This window comes from Oryx dammah, unplaced genomic scaffold, assembly GCF_014754425.2.
Source record: "Oryx dammah isolate SB20612 unplaced genomic scaffold, SCBI_Odam_1.1 HiC_scaffold_13, whole genome shotgun sequence".
Taxonomy (NCBI): domain Eukaryota; kingdom Metazoa; phylum Chordata; class Mammalia; order Artiodactyla; family Bovidae; genus Oryx; species Oryx dammah.
In genome coordinates this window covers 62,840,631-62,863,526 of record NW_024070197.1, presented here as the reverse complement: position 1 = coordinate 62,863,526, position 22,896 = coordinate 62,840,631, and the positions used below count along the sequence as shown (strand labels likewise).

Sequence of the window (22,896 nt, the reverse complement as noted above, 5' to 3'; positions counted from 1 at the left end):
CATTGCAGCATGTGAAGTCTTTCAGTTGCAGTACGCAGGATCTTTGGTTGCAGCATGCGAACTCTTTAATTGTGGCGTTTGGGATCTAGTTCCCTGACCAGGGACCAAACCTGGGCCCCTTGCATTGGGAGAGTGGAGTCTTAGCCACTGGACCGCCAGGGAAGGCCTCTGTGAAGAGCTTTACTTTTCTAATGAGTTGCTTTAACTGCTCTGGGTCTTCATTGCTTTGTGCGGGCTTTCTCTAGTTGTGCCCCAGCGAGGCCACCCTGGTCACACTGCGTGGGCTTCTCATTGCAGAGGCTTCTCCTGTGAAGCACAGGCCCCAGGGCACGCGGGCTTCAGTACTTGTGGTGCATCTGCCTAGTTGCTCTGCACCACGTGGGATCTTCCCAGAGCAGGGATCAAACCTGTGTTCCCTGCAATGCCAGGCAGATTCTTCACCGCTGGACCATGAGGCAAGTCCTTATGTAGAATGTTGCCTGACAGTAATGTCAGTAAGGGAAGTGCAGACACCAGTACAGGGCACCCTAGAGATCAGGACCGGGCACTGAGGCGCACCAAAGAAGCGGTTTTTACTATTGGAAGAGGAGCACTAGCAGGAGTGAGCCCCAAGGAGGGAAGAACTGGGAGGAGTTCCAAGCAGAGGTGCGACTGCAGCAGCTGGTGCACCTGGTCGCTTGGCAGAGCGGAGAGGCTCTCCATGCAGGCTCCTCTCCCCACACCGGGCGCCCAGCTCTCCTACGCTCTGTCGAGGGCGAGGGGCTTTCAGCACTGTTGAACAGGAGGTTGGCCGCAGGTGACGCCCTGGGGTGGCGTGAAGAAGTTATCCTCTGATCTTTCACTCTGCTCCCTGAGTACCTGCAGCCTGAGTTACTCACTCTTTCCACATGCCCATCTTAGCTACAATCCTGGAGGTGAAACATTCTTAGCCTCATCCATAAGTGCCGACAGTTCCTTTGAATTTTTGTTCTTGCTTCAAAGTGGGCTGGCTAGGGGAGGAAATAATGGCCTCACAATGAGAAATTGGAGAGGGAAATGCACAGGATCACTGACTTCACCAAGGCGTATCCCAGCACCAAAGGAAATTTCGGTGAGGATGGAGTTGGCGTCGAGTACGGGGGGGGCAGTAAAGCAAATGAGGAATGCCTAGTACATAAAGTATTAGGGATATACACACACACACAAAACATGTTACCCAGTTTGCACTTAAGGAAAATGGAAAGTAAGGGCTGGAGGACTTGAGGAGGAGAGTGGGATAATCAGACTCAAACGTTACAAACATCACCCTGGCTGCTGTGTGGCAAATGAACTGGAGGAAAATCCAAGTAGAAACAGGAACACTGTTAGGGACCAGTGTAGACCCAGATGTCAATGGTGATCTAGACCAGGGTCTAAGCTAACAAGACTATTTGGCATTTCTCCAACTGCAGAATTCCAACAATATGGAAAGCCTATGGATGAGGATATAACAGTTGTAAAGACCCACAAAATGTGCACTAGTACTTCCAGGAGAGTTCCATTTAAATAGTCCCCCCTCTTTGACCCTCCTTCCTCTGGAAGAAACTGGCTATAGGGCTACATAAAAGATCTGCCACCCAAGCACCTCAGCCTATGAGATGGATAAAGCAGAGACTGAGTGTCTCATCTGAGCAGCTGACATCCCAGACAGCCACCACTCTCAGGCTTCATATAATATTCTTTTTTTCCACTGACTCCTGTTCTCCACTTTACAATTAAGGCTAAGGAAAAGCCCCTTGCTTTGCTGAATACTAGTGGCAGAACAGCTCTTCTGGGTATTGGAGCCTCCTAGCATCAGCCCTTCAGGTTCCCTCTCCACTGTGTCATTTTTAGAAGATGCTGCAACCTGAGTCAGTCAACAGAATAAGGAACATTCTCAAGCGGAAAAGCAAAGTCAGATAAAGTGCAGGGGGTTCCTGAGAATCTTTTATCTGTGTTCAGGATCAAGAGAGTTCCTGAAATCTATAATAGCTTAAGGGTTTTGGTGAAGAAGATGGGCCAGTCCCTCCTGGTGAAGGTGACAGGCCTGACTTCATGAGTCATTCGTTTGTGACTCAACCCTGATGTCATCTGTTCTTTCCAAACCTTCCCTTTGGGTTTCTCCCCAAAATTATTTCTGCCTAGTGTGTCTAAATTTTAAGAGCCACAAATTTCTTTTTGGAATAACAACAGTAAGTAGGTATTGCTGGTATCGGCCTTCTTTCTGATTAGCCAGCAGCCTCTGGTTTACCAGCAAGAAAAACATGAAGGTAAGTAGCTTGGCAACTGAGTAGGGCTCTTGGCCCGTGGAGACAACCCAGCTGCTCACGTTGGAGCAGTGTCAACTCTGAAACAGGATAGTACTATTAGGTGGTAACTAGTCTATGGAATAATACATAAATCTTCACCAGTACCAGCAAGAAAAACATGCTGCTTTTTTGTGTGTGCTCAGAAATGATGTCTTAGTAACATGAACACATCATAATTAAGTTCCATTAAGCATCAATAAAGAATACATTAACAGTTCATTAGTTCTTAAGCATATAGTCAACGAACACTCCAAAAAATCAGTAAAATCTATTGTTTATGGATAATGAACATATCCAGAATTTTCCGCTGGGCCAGAATCTTTTTCAAGCAAGTTTCTCTGTTCTAGGGCACAGTTTATCATTTCATACATAGGAACTTGCTAAAAACAGCAAAAGACACTCGGGACTGAAGCTCATTAAGGGCTCAATACATTTTTACATCATTGGTGTCTCAAAATGGCACAAGGTCACAAAGACAGCTGTGACCCATTACCCCCCTGAAGCCAGGCACTGCAGGAATGAGTATGGATGGCAGTGACAGTGGGGGGACCTTCTAGAGCCATCCATAAAGCGAGTCTTACCTTTTAAAAAGACACACTCTTTGGGGAGTTTTTCCCCAGGAAAACACATTTAAACTCAAAATGCTACATAAACTCCATGGAACCCATCCAGTGAGTTCTTAGGGGTCCAAGCCCCCAGATAAGGAACTGTTGACTTAGATTTCTCTCAGATACCCATGTATTCCTGCTGTTGGAGAGTCTGAAGCACATCCCTTCCCGTTTCCAGCTCAGATTTCGGGCTACTCAGTACCTGCAGCCTCAGGAGGAGTCTGTACTCCTTTAATTATTGCCTTTATTTCAGGGTTGGTCTGCAGGACTTTGTGTAAAGCTTCTTCTCTTACAAGACTCCCAAGGTGGCTCAAAGTTGGCCAGAAGTACAAAGACTCAACACAGTCAAGTGCCTATCGGGGAACATGGCAAGACTGGTAGTCTGTGGTTCTCTCTGCAGTGTCTGTAGTCAGAGAAACCACCTGGGGGCTGGCATTGGCCCCTTCCCTTCCCAGGAGACAAATCTGGCTCTAAAACACAGAAATGCCTATAAGAAAGGCCTGGGAATCAAATAGTTCTCACCACGGAAAATCCCTCTTACAGGCCTGATTCTAGACGAAGTGGCCCTTCTGTCAAAGAGCTGGAGAGGACTCCTCTTGGCTGGGGTTTCATATGCTCTTGCACCTCAGTTTCATGTCATCTGTGCTTCGTCACTCTGGGTACCAACAGCTTTGGTTGGGTATGAGGAGGTGTCCATTCCTATTCTTTACTCTGACTTATGCACGAGATACCAAGTGAAGATGGAGCAGAGGCCTTAAGAGAGAGAAATGGCTGAGTCCACTGTGTCTCCTAGTTGCTTCTGTTTGTGTCCTGAGCACCACAGATGCAGACACTCAGAATTCCTTTATAATCAAGATGGCGAATTTTCTGAAACCATTCCCCAGCTCTGATTTAAACAAACAAACAGACTTGCTTTCTGAAATCTAGAGGCAAAGCAAGCATTTGTGACTATTGCTGGCCACTTCTGGACCTGCCTTAAGCCTGGCCATTAGCAACTTGAAACACAATGTTCACTGTTTCTCCAAACCAGATTACCTATTATTTGCTTAGAGCTGCTAAGAGGTCAAGGTGATATTAGGGATGTAAAAAAGATGCTGAAAGGTCAGGCTGTGTGGCAAGCTAGGACTACCACTAATCCTTCATGATGGCTTCTCCAAAGGACTGTTCAAGCACAGGCAAGGGATCCACCAGTTATCAGATGTGCATTCTACACAGATCACAGCTGCTGAGACTAGGCCATGGTCTGCAACAGACTTGTATACACCAAAGATGCCAGGTTGGTGTTTGGGTCATGCTTAGCAAATCCCTTCCTGCTGTAGCCATCAGACAGTAGGGGCTTAAAACACTCAAATGAGCTGTCCCAGCCCAGATTCAAAGCAGCAACTCACACGTCTCCTCTGCTGCCTCACACCACACACCGAACATGACGACTGGCTTACAACCTAGCCTACTTGGTCTCTCTCTGTTCGCTCTTCACCTCAACTCTGACTTCTATAAGGGCTGGAGGCTGGCCTCAACACGTCTAAGCAGACAACAGGCTGCGCTGCCACTGAGACTCCTCAGCAAACGACCAGCCGCAACATCTGGATTATGGTTATGATGGGGAAAACACTGGCCAAAAAACAGAATTTCCAAAAGGTAAATTTCTGTGTATTCACGCCTAATCTTCAAAAGTTGTGTAAACCATTTTTTTTCTACCTTCCCCCATCATTTACACAATTTTTGTCAAGTCCAAACGTAATTTCAGATGAGGTAGGCAGTTTGTCTACTCGTGCCGTCATCCTCGCGGGGACGGTCAGGCTGCGCCGTGGAAGCACTCGTGTCCCGGGCGGGGACGGCACAGCGACTGTGGGAGCTTCTCAGTTGGCTATTTTCTCAATCTCGTCCAAGTCATCCGTGTCCAGTCTTTCTATTTTCTTATCTGAGGCAAGAGAGGCGGGTTCAGAGAGAGCCCCGCACAGATCTCAGGGGACGCAGGCAGGGGAGGGGCAGCAGGCGGGGAGGACCCGGGGCTCCTGGGACGTGCCCGCCCCCGCCGCAGGCCTCCCCGAGCCCCCCAGGCGCCCGGGACCGGGCGGGCACAGGCCAGGCCCCCGGCCCCTTGGCCCAGCCAAGGCGGCGGTCACGCGAGGCCCGGCCCGAGCGCTCCGGGAGCGGGGAGAACCTCCCGTCCTGGGGAAGGGCCTCTCGGGGCCATGGCGACACCCCCTCCCCGCCTGCCCCCACGACCCGGCCCCGGCAGGGGCTCTCCCGGGACCCACTGAAATGCTCCTGGATTCTGTTCAGGATGTTCATGCTGTGCTTGCTGTCCACCATGTTCACCGCCAGGCCCCGCTTGCCAAAGCGGCCCGTGCGCCCGATCCGGTGCAGGTAGGTCTCGTTGTCCGGGTTCCCGTCCTTGTCCACCGGGAGGTCAAAGTTGATGACGACAGACACCTGCTCCACGTCGATACCTGCGTGAGGGAAGAGTGGGACGGGAGTGAGGACGGGAGACAGAAATCGCCGCTGCCCAGTCAGGCCCGCCCTCACCAAGCTCAGGCGGAAGGCAGGGTCTGCGACAGGCCAGCTCTGGGGCTGGGACACGGGCAGGTGGCAGGACCCAGAGGGAGCGGACGGGGCCGTCCCGGTGCTGGCCAAATTCCGGCATCAGTCGCACAGCCTCCGCTGGATTCGAGGATCTGGAGAAGCAGCTGACGCCGCACTGGGGCCACAAGAGCAGGCGCCGCCCTCGGCCACCAGCCAGGACTCCCGGCTTCTGTGGACGTTCTCCTCCGCTGAGGGAGCCCCACAGGCTCGCCCACAAAACAGCATCTCCCCCAAACCATCGCAGCCTCCCACACACGAAGATCCCTCTGCGGGCCCGAGCCTGGCGGGCCAGGACCCAGTCTCTGCTCACCGCGGGCACACACGTTGGTGGTGACCAGAACCTTCTCTTTGCCCTCTCGGAAGCGCTCAATCACTGCAGCCCTCTGCTCCACCACCATCTCACCGCTCAGCAGAGCCACCTGGTGGCCTTCTTTTGAGAGCTCCGCGGCCAGCCAGCTAGCTGTTTTGCGGGTCTGGAGTGAAAAAAATTGTTTTAAATGAAGATCCCTGTTAAAAAAAAAAAAAGAAGACACCTGCAGAAAAGTGGCTTTTTTGCTATTAACATACATGAACGCTCTACTGAGTTCAGTCAGCAAGATGGGCTTCAAGTTTCTGAATATTTTTTAGCAACATGATTTTGAGGGAATAAAGTATATCAGTGATCTTAGTGTTATTGTGGTTTGAGCCAAACATCTTCATTCTGAAATAGTCTACATTCTTAATACTTTAAAATTATTTCATTGGAAGGTATTTGGCATTTTTCCCCCCCAAGTAATCTCTAAGAAGTAGGGACCAGAGAAGGTTAGGTCTTCAGTCTTCCCCTTACAACTCATTACAACCTGAGAGACTAGGTCCTGGGACTGAGTTTATTTCCTTTCCAGCCACAGGCAGTTAACAGTCCCCGGCAATAAGTGGAGCTGTCTGAGTGGGAGGGGCGGGGCCACATCCTCCAGGGGCCCCCCCACCCCCACCCTGCAGGCCTCCTCCTGCTGCTACCACTCACGTGGCAGAAGATCATGGCTTGAGCAATGGTGATGGCCCCGTAGATATTACACAAGGCCTGGAACTTCTCATCTCTGCTGTTGCACAGGACGTAATACTGCTTGATGGTGTCCAGTGTCTCCTCCTCACGCTTCAGTTTGATGATGTTCGGGTCGGGCACCACTTTCTGGGCAAATTTCCAGACAGAGTCTTCAAAGGTGGCAGAGAAAAGCAGCATCTGGCAGTTCCTGGGCAGCATCCTGCAAGGGGAGCCCCAGGTGTCCAGCCTGACCCTGACCCGGGCTTTCCCTGGAAGGACCAGGGCACAGCCTCCCCAGGCCTGATGACCTGAGTCCCCAGGAAGGGGCAGCGGGGAGCAGCTGTGGGGAGGAAGGGGGAGCAAACGTGGGGCAGGGATGGGTGACCGAGAGTCCCTGAGTCTCCCTCCTTAACCCGGGCAGGGGGCGTGCTCAGCGCTGACATGGAAATGGCCCATCAAACAAATGCCCCTGAGAGCTGTGAAGAGCCTGGCAGGGGCAAGAAGGGGAGTGTGAGGTAGCAGGTGCAGGAACTGCAGGTCGGGAGCTGAGAAGTCCCTCCTGGCTCGAGGCCCTACCTCTGGATGCGGATGCTCTGATCTTGGTGGCCCTGAGTGGCTATCATCACGTCAGCCTCGTCCAGAACAAACACCTTGATCTTCTTGGGGTCGATGAACTTGAGCTTGGAGCACCAGTCCAGAACGGTCCCCGGGGTGCCAATGACAATGTGCTCACTGATTTTCTGACCTCTTTCCACTGTGGAGACAAGATGTGTTTTGTTTCATGGGTATTTCCCATGAAAAGCCAGGTTCACTCTCCAAGCAATTTTAAAGCTATGATGTATTTTAAAGCAATTGTTTTGATGTTTGCATTAATATTTTAAGGCAAGGTCAGGATAGCACTATAGTATTTAATGAACATATACACAAAAAACAGACAGCAATGCTGATAAGATTTGGTAAAGGCATGAACCATGAGATGAAAACCTCTTCAGTAGTATTCTTTTACATTCTCTATAATCATCAACCTCTTTCAAGGATTTCATACCTGTATTTCTTTGTCAACATTATTCTGCCTAGCCTGGGTTTGCATTTCCACACAAGTAGACTTTTTCAAAGTTAGTTTGTTGTAAAACAAGCAAAAGTAGAGTAGATAAAGAAAATAATAAAAATATCTCCCAGAGTTAATTGCCATGAACATTCTAGAACATTTTTACTCTAATAGTGACATTTTAAAAATTAGGCTATTAAACAAATCCAGAATTTGTAACATTTTATTTTATTTTTTTCTTATTTGGATATATGTTATTTCTTTTGTTTTGTCTAATTGCTCTGGCTAGGACTTCCAGTACTAATAGTGAACAGGAGTGTCAGAATTTGTAACATTTTATAAGCAACTGGTCTGCTCAAAATAAATGTAACATAGTTGCTGGGGTGGGGGTGGGGATGTGAAGGGACTATTCTAGACTGCAAGAAACTAAAGAGATACAACAACCAAATGTAATGCATATATACTGACTCAGTCTTGGTTCAACAAAAAAACCATAAACACTTCTGGAACAATTAGGGGGGAAATTAAAATGGAAAAGATGCTAGTTATCAGAGAATCTGTAATTTTGTTGGTTGTGATATGGGTATTGTCTGTATGGCGAAGAATGCTCTTACTATGAAATGCATACTAAATTACTTTGAAATAAAGAGTCGCGATGTCTACAGTTTTCTTTCGTTTTAAAAATATTTGGCTGCACTGGGTCTTAGTTGTGTCACACGGGACCTTTTTTTTTTTAAGCTGTGGCATGTGGGATCTTTAGTTGTGGCAAGCAGACTTAGATGCGGTTTGTGTGATCTAGTTCCCTGACCAGGGATTGAACCTAGGCCTCCTGTTTTGGGAGCTCAGAGTCTTAGCCACTGGATCACCAGGGAAGTCCCCTACAATTTATCTTCAAATGATTCACCCTCCGCCCAAGATACACATAATACGTAAAGCAAATATGGCAACATGTTAACTTTTCAGATCCAGGTAGAAGGCACATGTTGTTTATTGTAAATTTCAACTACTGCATATGTTTTTGGATTTTTCAAAATAAAAAGTTATTACCTTAATTAACTAGGATCACATATTCATACTCACACTTATTGCCACGAACAGCATAAGCTAGCTTCAGTTCAGGGTAAAATTTGCCCATCTGCTCAATCACTTTTCCTGTTTGAAGGGCAAGCTCATATGTTGGGGAGAGGCACAGACACTGGTGGGGAAAGAGTGCAGAGAGAGAATTCAAGACACTCACTGTTATGCACTGGGGAATTACTATTAGGACTTGATGATTCCTCCAGCTGAGGCTGAAGGGAAGAATATACAGAGTGCACACCATTTGACTGTTTAAGCTGCAAAGTTGGAAGTACAATTCTCAGGGGTCAGAACTCTGGCTGGGTAGACACTTGAGAACAGCTATTTGGCTACTGGAGTACCAAAAATCACATGTGAGCAGGGATCTGAAATTCCAGCTGGAGATTACCTTCCTTTTCTCTCACTCAGAAGGTTCTCAGAACTTCCTAATGGATGATGGAGATTAAGGAGCTTTTTCCTACAGCTAAAGGAGCATAGCCTGTAAGCACTATCCTAGGAATGGCATGTCATTGAAAAGGAAAAAGGATTTTTTATATCATTGGAAGATCAACCATGTTATTTGTGCTCAACTTAAGGGGTTCTGGTTGATGTAAAAAGTAATACATAGCTCATCTTTTAATTCATCAAATGGCATTTCCCTTCTAGTTATGAGTTAGAAAACTCAGCTTCACCAAGCCCTTACCTGGGGGTGTCTGTTGGCTGGTTCTACTTGGCTGAGCATGGCCAACACAAAGGCAGCTGTTTTACCAGTACCAGACTGTGACTGGGCAATTAAGTTCTGTGGGCTGCACAAGAAAACAAACTGTTTAGGAGTTTAAATCTCATGTATTCTTTCAGTGAATAAAAATGAAGAATAAAGCTTAATTAAATAATGAGTATCTCGGCTTGCTTGACAGGTGGCGGCTTTGGCTTCTGTAGTAGAGTACATAAGCTAGCTTCACAGATAGAGGATTTTATGGTGGAATTTGAAGCACTTCTTATCTTTTATCTACTCTTGACGTAGCAGTGAGTGATTATTCTTTTCTGCTCAAAAACCTCCCATTCCCTCCAGATTTCATTCAGAGAAAAAGTTAAACTTCTTATCATGCCCTATAAGGCCGGCCCCACCTGAAGGGGCTCCCCGCTAGTCCTCCGTTCTCACCTGCTACAGCTCCCTCACTCCGCTCCACCTCCGCAGCTGCCCCAGAGCTGCTCAGAACATACCAGCCATGCTCTCGTCCTCGGGCTTCTGCAGCAGCTAGACACTGCCTGGGGTAGCTGTCCCTGTGACAGCATGCCAACTCTCTCTTCTCCTTCAAGTCTCTGCTCAGATATCACCTATTTAATGAGATTCCACCCTAACTACGTGATTTAAAGTTGCAACTTACTTTGAAATGCCTTAAAAAGCAAGAGGTATTGGTGGGCCGATACATGATAAAGCACAGGAAAGTGTCAGTGAAAGAATCTAGGAGGTGCATATATAGGTGTTCACTATAAAACCCTTTCAACTTTGTTGTATGTCTGAAAACTGCCATAATAAAACATTGGGGGTAAAACTGCAGTCTTGGTCTTCCCAACCCCCCTCCCATCATGCTCTGTTTATTTTTCTCCTTAGCCCTTACCGCCTTTTTAAAAGAGAGCTTTATTGAGATGTAATTCATGTACCATGCAGTTCATCCATTTAAAGTATATAAGTCAATCTTTTTGGTATATGACTTTAATGATTTTTTTTAATTGTGGTAAAATATATAACATAAAATTTGCCATTTTAAAGTATACAATTCAGTGGCATTAATTATATTTACAATCTATCACCTTTAAACATACTATGTATTTATTTTTAATAAAAATAAATCTATACTCTGAACTAGAATGTAAGCTCCTTGTGGGCAAGAATTTTCATCTGCTTTGTTCACTAAGTATCTAAGTTCCTAGTTCACTAATGTATCTAAGTGCCTAGTACAGTATGTGTCACAAACCAAGTCCTCAATAAATTAAGTTAATGAAGGACAAGTATTAGAAAATTCTCAGAGCTCTTCTAACATTGACAGTCTAACAGTGAGCATCTTTGAAAGCATCAAGATCCATAAATACAAGTGGCAATTAGAAACAATATAATAAATATTCCATTTATTCATTTTAAGTATGCTCAAAATGTCATTAAAAAAAAAAAAAGACATTAACCATCTTGAAAAAATATCACTATTGTGACACAGGACATAAGAAACTTTGAGAGAATACAGACCTACAATATCTGTTTTCAGACAAACAGGGAAAGGGGTTTTCAGGGTTTAGGGTTTTATGCAATTTTATATAATCATATGAAATATAAAAAGTTTCTTTTGTTCTAGAACCCTGTTCCTTATAGAAAGTTTTATAAAAAGCTCCTTATGTTCTAGAACCCTGTTCCTCAAAGTGTGGTCTGACTCCAGCAGCAAACACTGGGAAGCGTCTTAGGAATGGTGAGCCTCAGTCCCCACCCTAGACTCCCTGAGGTCAGCGTCTGCATTTTCATAGAGTCCCATGAGCCTCAGTCCCCACCCTAGACTCAGCGTCTGCATGAGTTTCACATGCCTCTCAAAGTGTGAGCAGCACTGCCCCAGAAACCAATGTTAGCACTGGTACTGTTCTGATCGCCTCAATCCCTGTTCAGTTTTTGTCATCTACATTTGACACATATATTTTACTTACTCATATAATGAAATCATGGTGTATATAAATGGTATAAATGTACATGTATTTACCAATATAGAAATATTATCATATAATTATCATATCAAAGAAAGTATTTAACCATTTTATATGGTTCCTTTAAGCAAAAAGTATACAAATCCAAGTTTACATAGAAAAACATCTAGAAGTCTCTACTCCAAATATTAATAGTGTGGAGGGGAGGGAGATAACAAATTTTTTCTTTTCTCATTTTTCATTGTTTTCTAACTTCTAAAATGAACATGTATATATATATTTTTAATAATGAAAGTAAAAAAAAAAGTAACATGGGATAGAGGTGCATCAGGACACATACGGCTCAGCAAGCATTAAAGGCAATGCATTCTCTTGTATCTTGGATGGACGGTTGAAGCCCATGGCATAGACTCCTTGGAGAAGCTGTGGTTTCCTAGAAAAACAATTTAAAATGAAAATCACAGTCTCTGGTTAAAGACAGAAGCCAAGTATCTAGCTAACAATACTAAAACTGTGAATAGGGCACGATGTATGTGTGTAGCTAAAGCTTTTACAAATTACCAGGAAATTTTACTTACTAACCCAAAGCAGCTAAATTCTTTTATTAAACTTTTATTAAACTTGGGAGAGTCAGAAGGTACTCACAGCCGAAGCTCCTCGAAGGACTTGACTGAGTAGAGCGGGGAGTTGGGATCCCGCTGCAGGACTTCCACTTGGTTGGTGTTATCGACAAGGTTGCTTCTGATCAGCTTGTTGAGTAAGGACTGGGCGGCTCTGTCCTCTATAGGAAAAAAGCACGAAGATTTTTAGAAGTCCATGAAATCTAGCATGATCTCCTCTGAATTCAGCTGCCATTAGTATTTTAAGCAATAACATGTATTTGTACTGGGACTCCTAATTCAAGGTAGAGTTTAGTTCTGATTTATAAATATAATTAAAAGTTTATTAAAAGCAAAATTTATGATGCTCATATCTGTTGGGGCCTCATATTCTTCTCCAGAACTCTATTCCTAACAACTCTCCTTTCTTGAAGTTCCTCCTCTCAAAACCCAAACATTTACTCTCCAATATGTACCCAAAATAAATTTTAAAATGATGAGTTTAAAAACCCCATCACAATAATGGGGAAAAAAAAACAAATTGACAAAGTCTGTATCTTGATATTGGATAAGCTGTTTGCATCTTGTTATTTATGTTAAATTGTCAAAATATCATCAAATATAATTTTATTAGAAAATGGAGATGCAAGTTAAAATATCTTTTATAAAGACCTGTACAAGGTAATCATTCAGGGAATATTTCCTGCTGCTGTTAAAGTTTATTATCCATTCAAAGTAAAATTTCTCTAAAACGTAAAGAATTAGAATCCCTTTAGAAAGAAAGAAAGTGAAGTCGCTCAGTTGTGTCTGACTCTTTGCGACCTCATGGACTGTAGCCTACCAGGTTCCTCCGTCCATGGGATTCTCCAGGCAAGAATAAATACTGGAATGGGTTGCCATTTCCTTCTCCAGATCTTCCCAACCCAGGCACTGAACCCTGGGCTCCCGCTAAAACGCGGCAGATGCTTTACCATCTGAGCCACCAGGGAAGTCCATTGGCAGGTTGGTATAAACCTCCTAGGATCCTTTTACCAATGACTTTATTGAATTTTTACTAGCACTGTGGTGGTGGTGGTGGTTTAGTCGCTAAGTCGTGTCTGACTTTGTGACCCCATGGACTGTAGCACGCCAGGCTCCTCCGTCCATGGAATTCTTCGGGCAAGAATATGGGAGTGGGTTGCCATTTCCTTCTCCTGGGGATCTTTCCAACCCAAGAGTGGAACCTGGGTCCCCCGCATTACAGACAGATTCTTTACCGACTGAGTTAGGAGAGAACACTAGCGCTGTGACTTCCATTAAACTCTAGCCAAGTCACAGGGCAAAAATGAAACCTCCTAACACTCCATTCTCTTAGACTGTAGAACTCCATGTATACATAACTCTAGGCTAGGTTACCTTTCTCTTCTTCATCAGCCTTCTCTGCATTAGCATTGGTCTTGACAACAGCACCTTTATCAGACACAAAGTGGCCGTCATTCAAAATCACATCCCATACCCAAGAGCTGAGACAGTTCAAATTCTATGAGACACTAGAAATGTAAAGGCCTGGGGAGCAAAAAAATAAATGAGGAAACCAAGCCACACAGAAAAACATTTTATTGTTACTATATAAGCAAAGGTATGAAAACTGATGCTTACTTTCCAGTTCTTTCCTATTCCAAGCCCGCTCACTGAACCTCAAAAACTATGAATCCCTCACAGCATCAGCATTTCTCAAATGGTATAGAAAGATGATTACATGACCTTGACGCTCAACAGAGGAATACCTATGCAAATCATGTTTCATCAATATATAAACACCACAGTGCCAGTCAGAGTCTATATGTATAAACCGTTGATTAATAGAAACAGATATTCAGTGTTGTAGTTATATTAAGATATACAGAAAAAGATCTGAGTAAGGTAAATGTTACAATTTCTCCCTTACAACTTTAAATACATGAACAAAAATTCAATAGATATCTTAGATTTTGTAAATATGATTTCAGAATAATTACAACAGGTTAGCCCTCAGGGTGCTCATACTTTGTGTATCTCATCTCAAATTCAGGAATATTTTAAAAAATAAATAATCATTGGCAGTATATTTTCATGGTTAGTGATATATTTAATAATTTATAAGCCAATTAGTTATCCTCATATTTATATGAAGCATAACAAAACAATCCAGTTTGTTGATTCTCAAATCAAATAACTGCCAGTATCTGCCTGTCTCCTGTCTGGTATGTATATAATTTTTTTTCCAGTTGTTATATTAAAACAAATACTAAAGGAAATCATTTTTTGTTTTCAGAATAGCATTTAGTTACTCACCATTGGCATCTGGTTTTATTTTCTCTTCCTTAAGACGCAAGTTGCTCAGCTAAATGGAGAATATGGGGGGAGAAGGGTCAGGAAAATCACTTAAAAGATTTTGCATCAATAGTGCCTCCCCCAGTGAAGCTGGGAAGAAATGAACCACTCTGGTGACCTATTATTCATTAGCCTATTCTGCTGGGCTCCTTTTGTTTACTAAACATTAGAGTGAGAATAAACAAAATATCCCACAAGTACAGCAGTACTGAAGCTGAAGCTCCTGTATTTTGGTCACCTGATGCAAAGAGCCACTGAAAAAGACCCTGATGCTGGCAAAGATCGAGGGCAAGAGGAAAAGTGGGTGACAGAGGATGAGATGGTTGGATAGTATCACCGATACAATGGACATGAATTTCAGCAAACTCTGGGAGATAGTGAAGGACAGGGAAGCTTGGTGTGCTACAGTCCATGGGGTTTCAGAGTTGGACACGAGTTAGCAACAGCAGTAGAAAAAAATGGTTACACAACAGCTCAAAATCCACACTTCCTAACTGCAATCCCTAGAAATAATTATAATTTGTGAGTTTGCTTAACGCACTGATTACACACCTTCTCACAATCTCTAACAGAATACCATGTGAGTTGTCACTCTCATTTTTCAAACGAGAAAATTTAAAGAGATACTGGAAAATGCAGTCATTCTTCAAACAGAGAACGCTGAGGTGGGAGGTCTGTGATGAAAAGCATCTGTGGGCGCGGATCAGTTATGCTTCAGGCTGGTTCAGGCCGCAGGGCCAGAGCACGCCACGGTGCAGCCTCTCGTTCAGGTTGCCTTGTGCTGGATGTCTGGCATTTAAATCGGGAACAGCCTAGAGCACCATGGCACACTGTGCAATCACGGTACAGGACAGGATGAAGTGGAATAGAAAGGAAGGGGACAGAGGAAAGACATTTTAAAGAAAGATTTAGTAGGACTTTGATCAAACACTGTTAGGGATATCCTAAAAGGACTTATCTCCCCTATTATTATAAAAATTTGTCAATTATACCTCAAAAAAGCCAAAAGGAGAAAAAAGGAAAGACTAGAACAGAAGATACAGTCAGGGGGTATTTCTATTTTTAGTTTACCTTTGGATCAAGGACAGAGCAGGTGCTCTGGTCAAAATATTAAGTAGGGCTTAAGACATCATGGAGAGAAGGGAAAAAGAATGAAAAACACCATTATCAAATGGCTGCTTCTTAAAGCACCACCTGCTCAGGTTTTCTATGTCTTGAGGTTCATTTCTGTTTTTTAAGTGGAGAGAGGAATGAAAAAACATTTAATGAGTGGTTAGCTGGGAATGGAGGAACTTCACTTCTATTGATGGAAACTGTAAAGGGAGTTTCTGGTGTCTGTCTACTTTGGTGTTGGGGTGGAGGGAAGAGGAAGGGGGAAAAGACACTGGAGAGGCTGGCAAGAAGGGAAACTGGCAAATAAGGAAACCACTATAAACAGTAACAATCCTTCATTAATTCTGAAGGACACAGAGCACACTGATGGATGATGCGGAAACCAGCACAGTATATGAAATATAAAGTGAAAGCCACTCAGTTGTGTCTGACTCTGCGACCCCAGGGACCATCCATGGAATTCTCCAGGCCAGAATACTGGAGTGGGTAGCTGGTCCCTTCTCCAGGGGATCTTCCCAACCCAGAGATCGAACCCAGGTCTCCTGCTTGGCAGGCAAATTTTTTACCACTGAGCCACCTGGGAAGCCCCATATATGTAGTAGGTGCTTAATATATTCTAGTCATCACTGAAGTCTTCCACCTCCTGCCAATGAACCTAGTTTAAGCCTAATATTTAAGGCTGTTAAAAAAAAAAAAAACACACAGACTTACTGCCAATATTTACAAGAGCAGGGTTAATAGTACTCCTAGGGTGATAACTGCTACCTAAAATAAGGGACAGGGTTGATGTATAAGTTAGAAATATCCTTTACTGTAATATTCAATGATAAAAGGACAACCTATTTTTTTGTTGGTATATTGTTAAAATTGAAGCTAACAGAGTAAATAAAGTAGTTAAATAAAATGCCATCAACTTTCTCTATACATTGCAACAATGTAAATGAAATGAAGAGATGTTCTGATTACAGTGTATCAGAATTCTGGAGAGGTTCCAGCAGATTCAGAAAACATACTCTGGCCCTCACTTGGCTGTAGCAATCTCAAAGCCTATACAGCAAAAGCACCAGGACAACGAGGTTTGCATCATCCACTACAGTGTCAGTGAACTGAACGCTGAAACTTCTGATTAAGTCCAGTTACTTCAGATTTCTTCCTTTGCTTTGCTTACTTGGACCAAAAGGAGAAACCAGTTTCTCTTGCAACTTCACTCAACACCACTTTGCAATCCAAGAAGATTAACCAAAAGCCAAAATACCCACCTTATAATATCTACATTTTTAATGCCTTTAATTAATATTTTAGTTTTAAAGATATGTAAAAATAATTGGAAACTGTAAGTTATACACTGTATTTTATTCAAAAGCTACCTGAGAAAGGATTGTTTGCTTTTTTTAAGCCATACCTTGCAGCATGAGGGATCCTAGTTCCCCAACCAGGAATTGAACCTGTGCCCCGCTCATTTGGAGTGCAGAGTCCCAACCACTGGACCACCAGGGAAGTCCCAAGAGAGGACTCTTGACACAGCAGAAGGAAGATTTAATGGTAAGGGAGTTATGCTGAATGAGGACTGCTCCGCGCACAGCAGTGAATTAGGAGACTGCAGGGGCTCACTCCTCAGAGTGCTGCTCCCTTTGCCCTCCTCTGAATTGGAATTTCCCAGGAAGCAAGAAGAGCAAATAGGGAAGAGGAAATAAACATAAACAGGATCTAATATTTTCTTAAAGGAGTAAAAAATGGAGCTAGAGGAATATTTAAAATACAAGGGCTTCCTTTGTGGCTCAGTGGTAAGGAATCTGCCTGCCAATGCAGGAGACTCTGGTTCAGTCCCTGGGTCAGGAAGATCCCCCGGAGGAGGAAATGGCACCCCACTCCAGTGTTCTTGCCTGGAAAAATCCCATGGACAAAGGAGCCTGGCGGGCTACAGTGATGGGGCTGCAGAGTTGGACACGATTTAGCACGTAAACAACCACCTTGCACTGTGCATGTCACAGTCACCCGCATCGTGCCATCCCTGTGGAGGTTCTCAGGGGGCGTTCCACAAAACAGAAGGACACAGGTGTCTTTACTCATTTGTTCAGTTTCAGAATAAAACTTATCCAGGTTCAGCTAATCTCTACAACATGAACTAGTAATTGAAAAGATTCCTGCAAAGAAACTAAATTATAGAAAACTACAACCATAATAATAGCTACTACTTAAACAGCACTTATTTCAGGCATGTCCGAAAGTTAATGAGGTGGATACTCTGTTTATCCCCATTTAACAGATGTGGGAACTGAGGCACAGAAAGTTCAGCAATTTGCCAGAAGTCGTACAACTAATAAGTGAGGGACCCAGAATACAAATCCAAGTCTGTCTGGTTACAAAGTCTTAGGTCTTAACTTCTACACAATAGAGCCTCTCATAGGTGATACTAATCTCAAAAAAATAATAATAAAGATGATACAATGATGCAGTCACTTTGGAAAACAGTATAGCAGTTCTTCAAAACTTAAACACAGAGTCACTATATAATCCAACAATGCCACTTCTAGATAGATACCCAAGTGAATTGAAAATGTATGTTCATACAAAAACTTGTACCTAATGATCGTACCAACCTTATTCATAATAGCTAAAAAGTAGAAATAATTCAAATGCCCATCAGAGGACACCGACGAATAGATAAATAAAACGTGGCATATCTATATATCATCATTTGGCAACAAAAATCAATGAAGTATTGATATATGCCGCAACTTGGAGGAACCCTGGAAATGTGCTCAGTGAAAGAAGCCAGCCACAGAAGAGCACATATGATGGGATTCCATTTACATGCAGCGTCCTGAATAGGCAGATCTAAAGAGACAGAAAACAGGTTAGTGGCTACAAAGGGCTGGGCCGAGGAGAAATAGGGGGCTTGGGATGATGAAAATGTTCTCAAATTGACTGTGGTAATGTTGATCCAATTTTCCTACTACATAAAAAATCAACTCAAAATGGATCATAGTCATAAATGTGACATTCAGAGCCACAAATCTTCTGGAAGAAAATACAGGTGAAAACCTTTGTGGACTTGGGTAAGGTATTTTTCTTAGAACACAGAAAGAACTAATCATGAAAAAATTGAAAAATTAGAATTAACCAAAATTGAAAGTATCTGTTCTTCAAAAAGTACTGTTAAGAAAATTTTAATGTTAAGTTTCAGTCAGGGGGAATATTTATGCAAATGACATATTTGATAAAGGACTTGTATCCAGAATACATGAAGAATTCTCCCAACTCAATAATAAGAAAACAATCATTTTTTTAAATTGTCAAGCAGTTTTTTTTTAATTGCCAAAAGATCTGAAAAGCCACTTTAAGAAGTCATACCGATGGCAAAGCACATAAAAAGACGCTCAACATCATTAGTCATTCAGTTCAGTTCAGTCGGTCAGTCGTGTCTGACTCTTTGGGACCCCACAGACTGCAGCACACCAGGCTTCCCGGTCCACCATCAACTCCCAGAGTTTACTCAAACTCATGTCCATGGAGTCGGTGATGCCATCCAACCATCTCATCATCTGTCGTCCCCTTCTCCAGCCTTCAATCTTTCCCAACATCAGGGTCTTTTCAAATGAGTCAGCTCTTCACATCAGGTCGCCAAAGTATTGGAGTTTCAGCTTCAACATCATTCCTTCCAGTGAACATTCAGGACTGATTTCCTTTAGGATGGACTGGTTGGATCTCCTCGCAGTCATTAGGGAAATGTACCTTAAAGCCTTGTAAGATATCACTATGCACCTATTAGAATGGAGGAACAAACTGGCCATGCTGTGCTGCTGAGAATGGGTGGCAACTAGAGCTCTCACATGTTGCTGGTGGTAATACAAAATGCTACAGCCCTTTGGAAAACAGTTTGGTACATAACTTACAAATTTAAACATACACTTAACATATAACCCAGCAAATCACACTACTAGATATCTACCAAAGAGAAATGCAGACATAAGTCCATACTGAAATCTGTATATGCTAATGTATATAACAGCTTTATTCATAAATACCCTCAAACTAGAAAATACCCAAATGTTCATCGACAGAAGGTAAAGCAAGCTGTGGTACACCCATACATGGAATACTACCCAGCAATAAAAAAGAACAAACTACTGAAAGCCAGATTTTTCAAAAGGTTTGCAATACTGTATAATACCATTTATACTACATTTTGGAAAAGGTATAAGTAAAATGACAGAAAACATATTAGCAGCTGCCAGAGAAGGGTAGAGGCAAGAAAGTGAATGCAAAAAAAGTTTTGGGGAACTTTTTAGAGTGGTGGAAACGTTCTATATCTTGATTGTGGTGGTAGTGACAGGACTGTATGCCTCTGTCAAAATTCACAGAATTGTAGCACAAGGTGAATTTTACTTTAAACTATATCACAATAAAATTGACTTTAAAAATTTTTTTAATTAATGAGATTCAACATTCAGCTAATAAGAGTCTGAAATGAGGGAATGACAATAAAAACAAAGGAGAAGAAATCAACTATGAAAAATTTCAAGAAAACTTCCCATAACACAAGGGCAAGAGTTTTCAGAATGAAGTTCCCACCCCGTGCATAATAAAATGAATGAAAATAAACCCATATCAAGACACATTATCATGAATTTTCTGATGAATGGAGACAAACAGAAGATTCTTCAAGTTTAGAAAGGGAAAAAGGGGTCACATCAGTAATCAGGATGGTCTCAGACATCTCAACAACAAATACAGAAATCTAGAAGGCAGTAGAACAATGTCTTTAAAATTTGGCAGATGGGGCTTCTCTAGTGGCTCAGTGGTAGAGAATCTCTCTGCCAGTGCAGGAGACATAGGTTGAATCCCTGATTTGGGAAGATCCCACATGTCATGGGGCGACTGAGCCCGGGGACCACAAGTACTGAGCTTGTGCTCTAGAACCCGAGCCCGGGAACTGCAACTCCTGAACCCGCAAACCGCAGGTACTGAAGCCCACACACCCTAGAGCCCGTGCTCTGCGATAAGAGAAACCATGGTGAGAAGCCCACACGTCACAACTAGAGAAAAGCCTAAGCAGCAATTAAGACCCAGCACAGACATAAATTAAAAAAAAATTTTTTTTAATTGGCAGGAAAATAATTTCCAACCTACAATTAAGGCTACACCCAGCAATTCTATTATTCAAGTGATAGGGCAAAATAAGCTAATTTCAGAAAGGCAATATCTTAAAAAATTGACTTCCCATATACCTTCAGAAAGCTGATAGATATATGACTGCACCAAATCCAGAAAGATGTAGAGGGGGGTGAAGAAATGAAAGGATCCAGTACAAGAGAAGAGGGGCAAGTCCCCTGAATGAGGGCAAAGAGAAATTTGCCCTGTTCCCCTCCAACCCCTAAAACAAATTGGGGCAATTCGTACAGTTCAAAACAGGCTACAAGACCTTGGAGAAACAGAACTAACAGAGTACCTGGTGTGTGGGGACATCTTGAGATAAACTTGGACGATTAGCAAAGAGCCTGAGGTTGAACTGGTGATAAGCACAAAACAAAAACATAAATTCCAAGGAAAAAATCGTATAGGAAAAATATTTGAGTTATTAATATAAACACAGAAAACTGATCTAACTAAAATCACAGTGGAAAGATGAGGAATAGGAAGGTGTGCTTCTGTGGTGGGAAAAGGAGGATGGACCCAAGTGTCAAAATCAATAAACACCTAAAACGGAAAACTGAAGAAGTAGCAAAGCAAGCATGTAATTCAGGGAACAAGGAGGTCAATATCGTAGATCAATGTCAAGAGAAACAGCCGTTTTCTTTGGGGAGGAAAAAACTGACTCCTTAGGTGCATATGAAACTTTATCACTTATAAAAAAAAAAAATACTAAGTCTTTGTTCTCCAGAAATTCACAACCTAGATAGCATATTAAAAAGCAGAGATATTACTTTGCCAACAAAGGTCTGTCTAGTCAAGGCTATGGTTTTTCCAGTGGTCATGTAGGGATGTGAGAGTTGGACTGGGAAGAAGGCTGAGCTCCGAAGAACTGATGCTTCTGAACTGTGGTGTTGGAGAAGACTCTTGAGAGTCCCGTGGACTGCAAGGAGATCCAACCAGTCCATTCTGAAGGAGATCAGCCCTGGGATTTCTTTGGAGGGAATGATGCTGAAGCTGAAACTCCAGTACTTTGGCCACCTCATGCCAAGAGTTGACTCATTGGAAAAGACTCTGATGCTGGGAGGGATTGGGGGCAGGAGGAGAAGGGGACGACAGAAGATGAGATGGCTGGATGGCATCACTGACTCGATGGACATGAGTTTGGGTGAACTCCGGGAGTTGGTGATGGACAGGGAGGCCTGGCGTGCTGCGATTCATGGGGTCGCAAAGAGTCGGATACGACTGAGTGACTGAACTGAACTGAGGTACCAAAAAAGCGGTTCAAAGTACTATCATAATGCGAGTGTTTAGGCGGGAAAAATTAATTCTACACAGTACTGTTTAACATATAACTTGCTTACTGTGTGTCAGGCCCACAACAAAGTTAAGCGGATCACGAGAAGATTTACTGACTGCCGGGCCCACAGAGTGGATCATTCATCATCAGTGAGCAAGCTGAGGAAGCACACAAACATGAGTAAGCCATGGTTCCTGGACACAAGCAGCTCAGAATGGGATGTGGAAAATGACACCTAAATAGGCGATTATTACAGTTCAGGGCGGTAAGAGCAATCCTGACTCCAAGAAGACAGGCGGGCGGCTGGCTCTTTCCCGACGGGAGCGCTCACCTGTGCTTACGTAACTTGGGGGAAGCTGCCGGGTGGGGAAACAAAGCCAGCTCAGGGTCTAGGCTCCATCCCCACACGCACCCCATCCCAGCTTGGACCAACCCAGGGAGTGACTTTTTCCAGGATCTGATCCCCGGCCAAAACCGGCCCCCTGACCTTTTCACGGCTGAAACCAACTCACCGACTCGGCTGCCGCTTCCTGCTCGTCCACCGCCAGGGCCCATGAATCGGTGGCCATGGTCACGGGCACAGGCTGGGACGCAGGTGCTGGCGAACGCGGCGGCTTGTGCAGCGCGATCAGCAATCCGGAGGCTCCGGCCCCGGGGAGGGGGAAGTCACTGGCTCCGGAGCTGGGGACCGGAAGCGGCGCGCCCCAGTGACGTCAGAGTCCGCGCCGGCCCGCCGAACCCTCTCCCTCTTTGGGCTGGCGTTTTTGTCGCCTTCAAACCTCCACCTCTTCATTGCTCTTAAGTTTGTTATCCAACGTCCAGAACTGTAGACTAAGGTAGTATGTTAAAGTGCCTAAGCTCCTGTCAACTGGCTCTCCAACCAAAGAGCAAAACCACATTTTCCTCCAGCACGGCGACATAGAACATGCTCATATACATTGAATGTACCAATACACAAAACCATTATGGATTTCCTTACCCTACTGCTTTCCAGCCGGGTGCCCTTTCCCAATGAAATCGCCTGCTTTGTCAGCACATGTATCTCCTCGGACAATTCATTTCCGAGTGTTAGACAAGAGCCCAGTT

The 22,896-nt window shown here is 43.7% G+C and overlaps 1 protein-coding gene across 2 annotated transcripts; it reads right to left on the bottom strand.

Moving 5' to 3' along the window:
• Window positions 1-1,875: 1,875 nt before the first annotated feature.
• Window positions 1,876-22,510, bottom strand: DDX19B (DEAD-box helicase 19B). 2 transcript variants are annotated; one of them, XM_040253540.1, is made up of 12 exons: window positions 22,323-22,510; window positions 14,226-14,274; window positions 13,308-13,361; window positions 11,959-12,094; window positions 11,654-11,746; window positions 9,329-9,431; window positions 8,650-8,764; window positions 7,098-7,275; window positions 6,504-6,741; window positions 5,811-5,973; window positions 5,176-5,367; window positions 1,876-4,835 (listed from the first exon to the last, which is right to left on the bottom strand). In XM_040253540.1, exons 1-12 carry the CDS (start codon window positions 22,377-22,379, stop codon window positions 4,774-4,776), a joined length of 1,440 nt encoding a protein of 479 aa, XP_040109474.1. In that variant the 5' UTR covers window positions 22,380-22,510; the 3' UTR covers window positions 1,876-4,773. The 2 variants fall into 2 exon arrangements, with proteins under 2 accessions (XP_040109474.1, XP_040109475.1); XM_040253541.1 differs by lacking the exons at window positions 13,308-13,361; window positions 14,226-14,274 and having other exon boundaries at window positions 22,323-22,481.
• Between the last annotated feature and the right edge of the window lie 386 nt (window positions 22,511-22,896).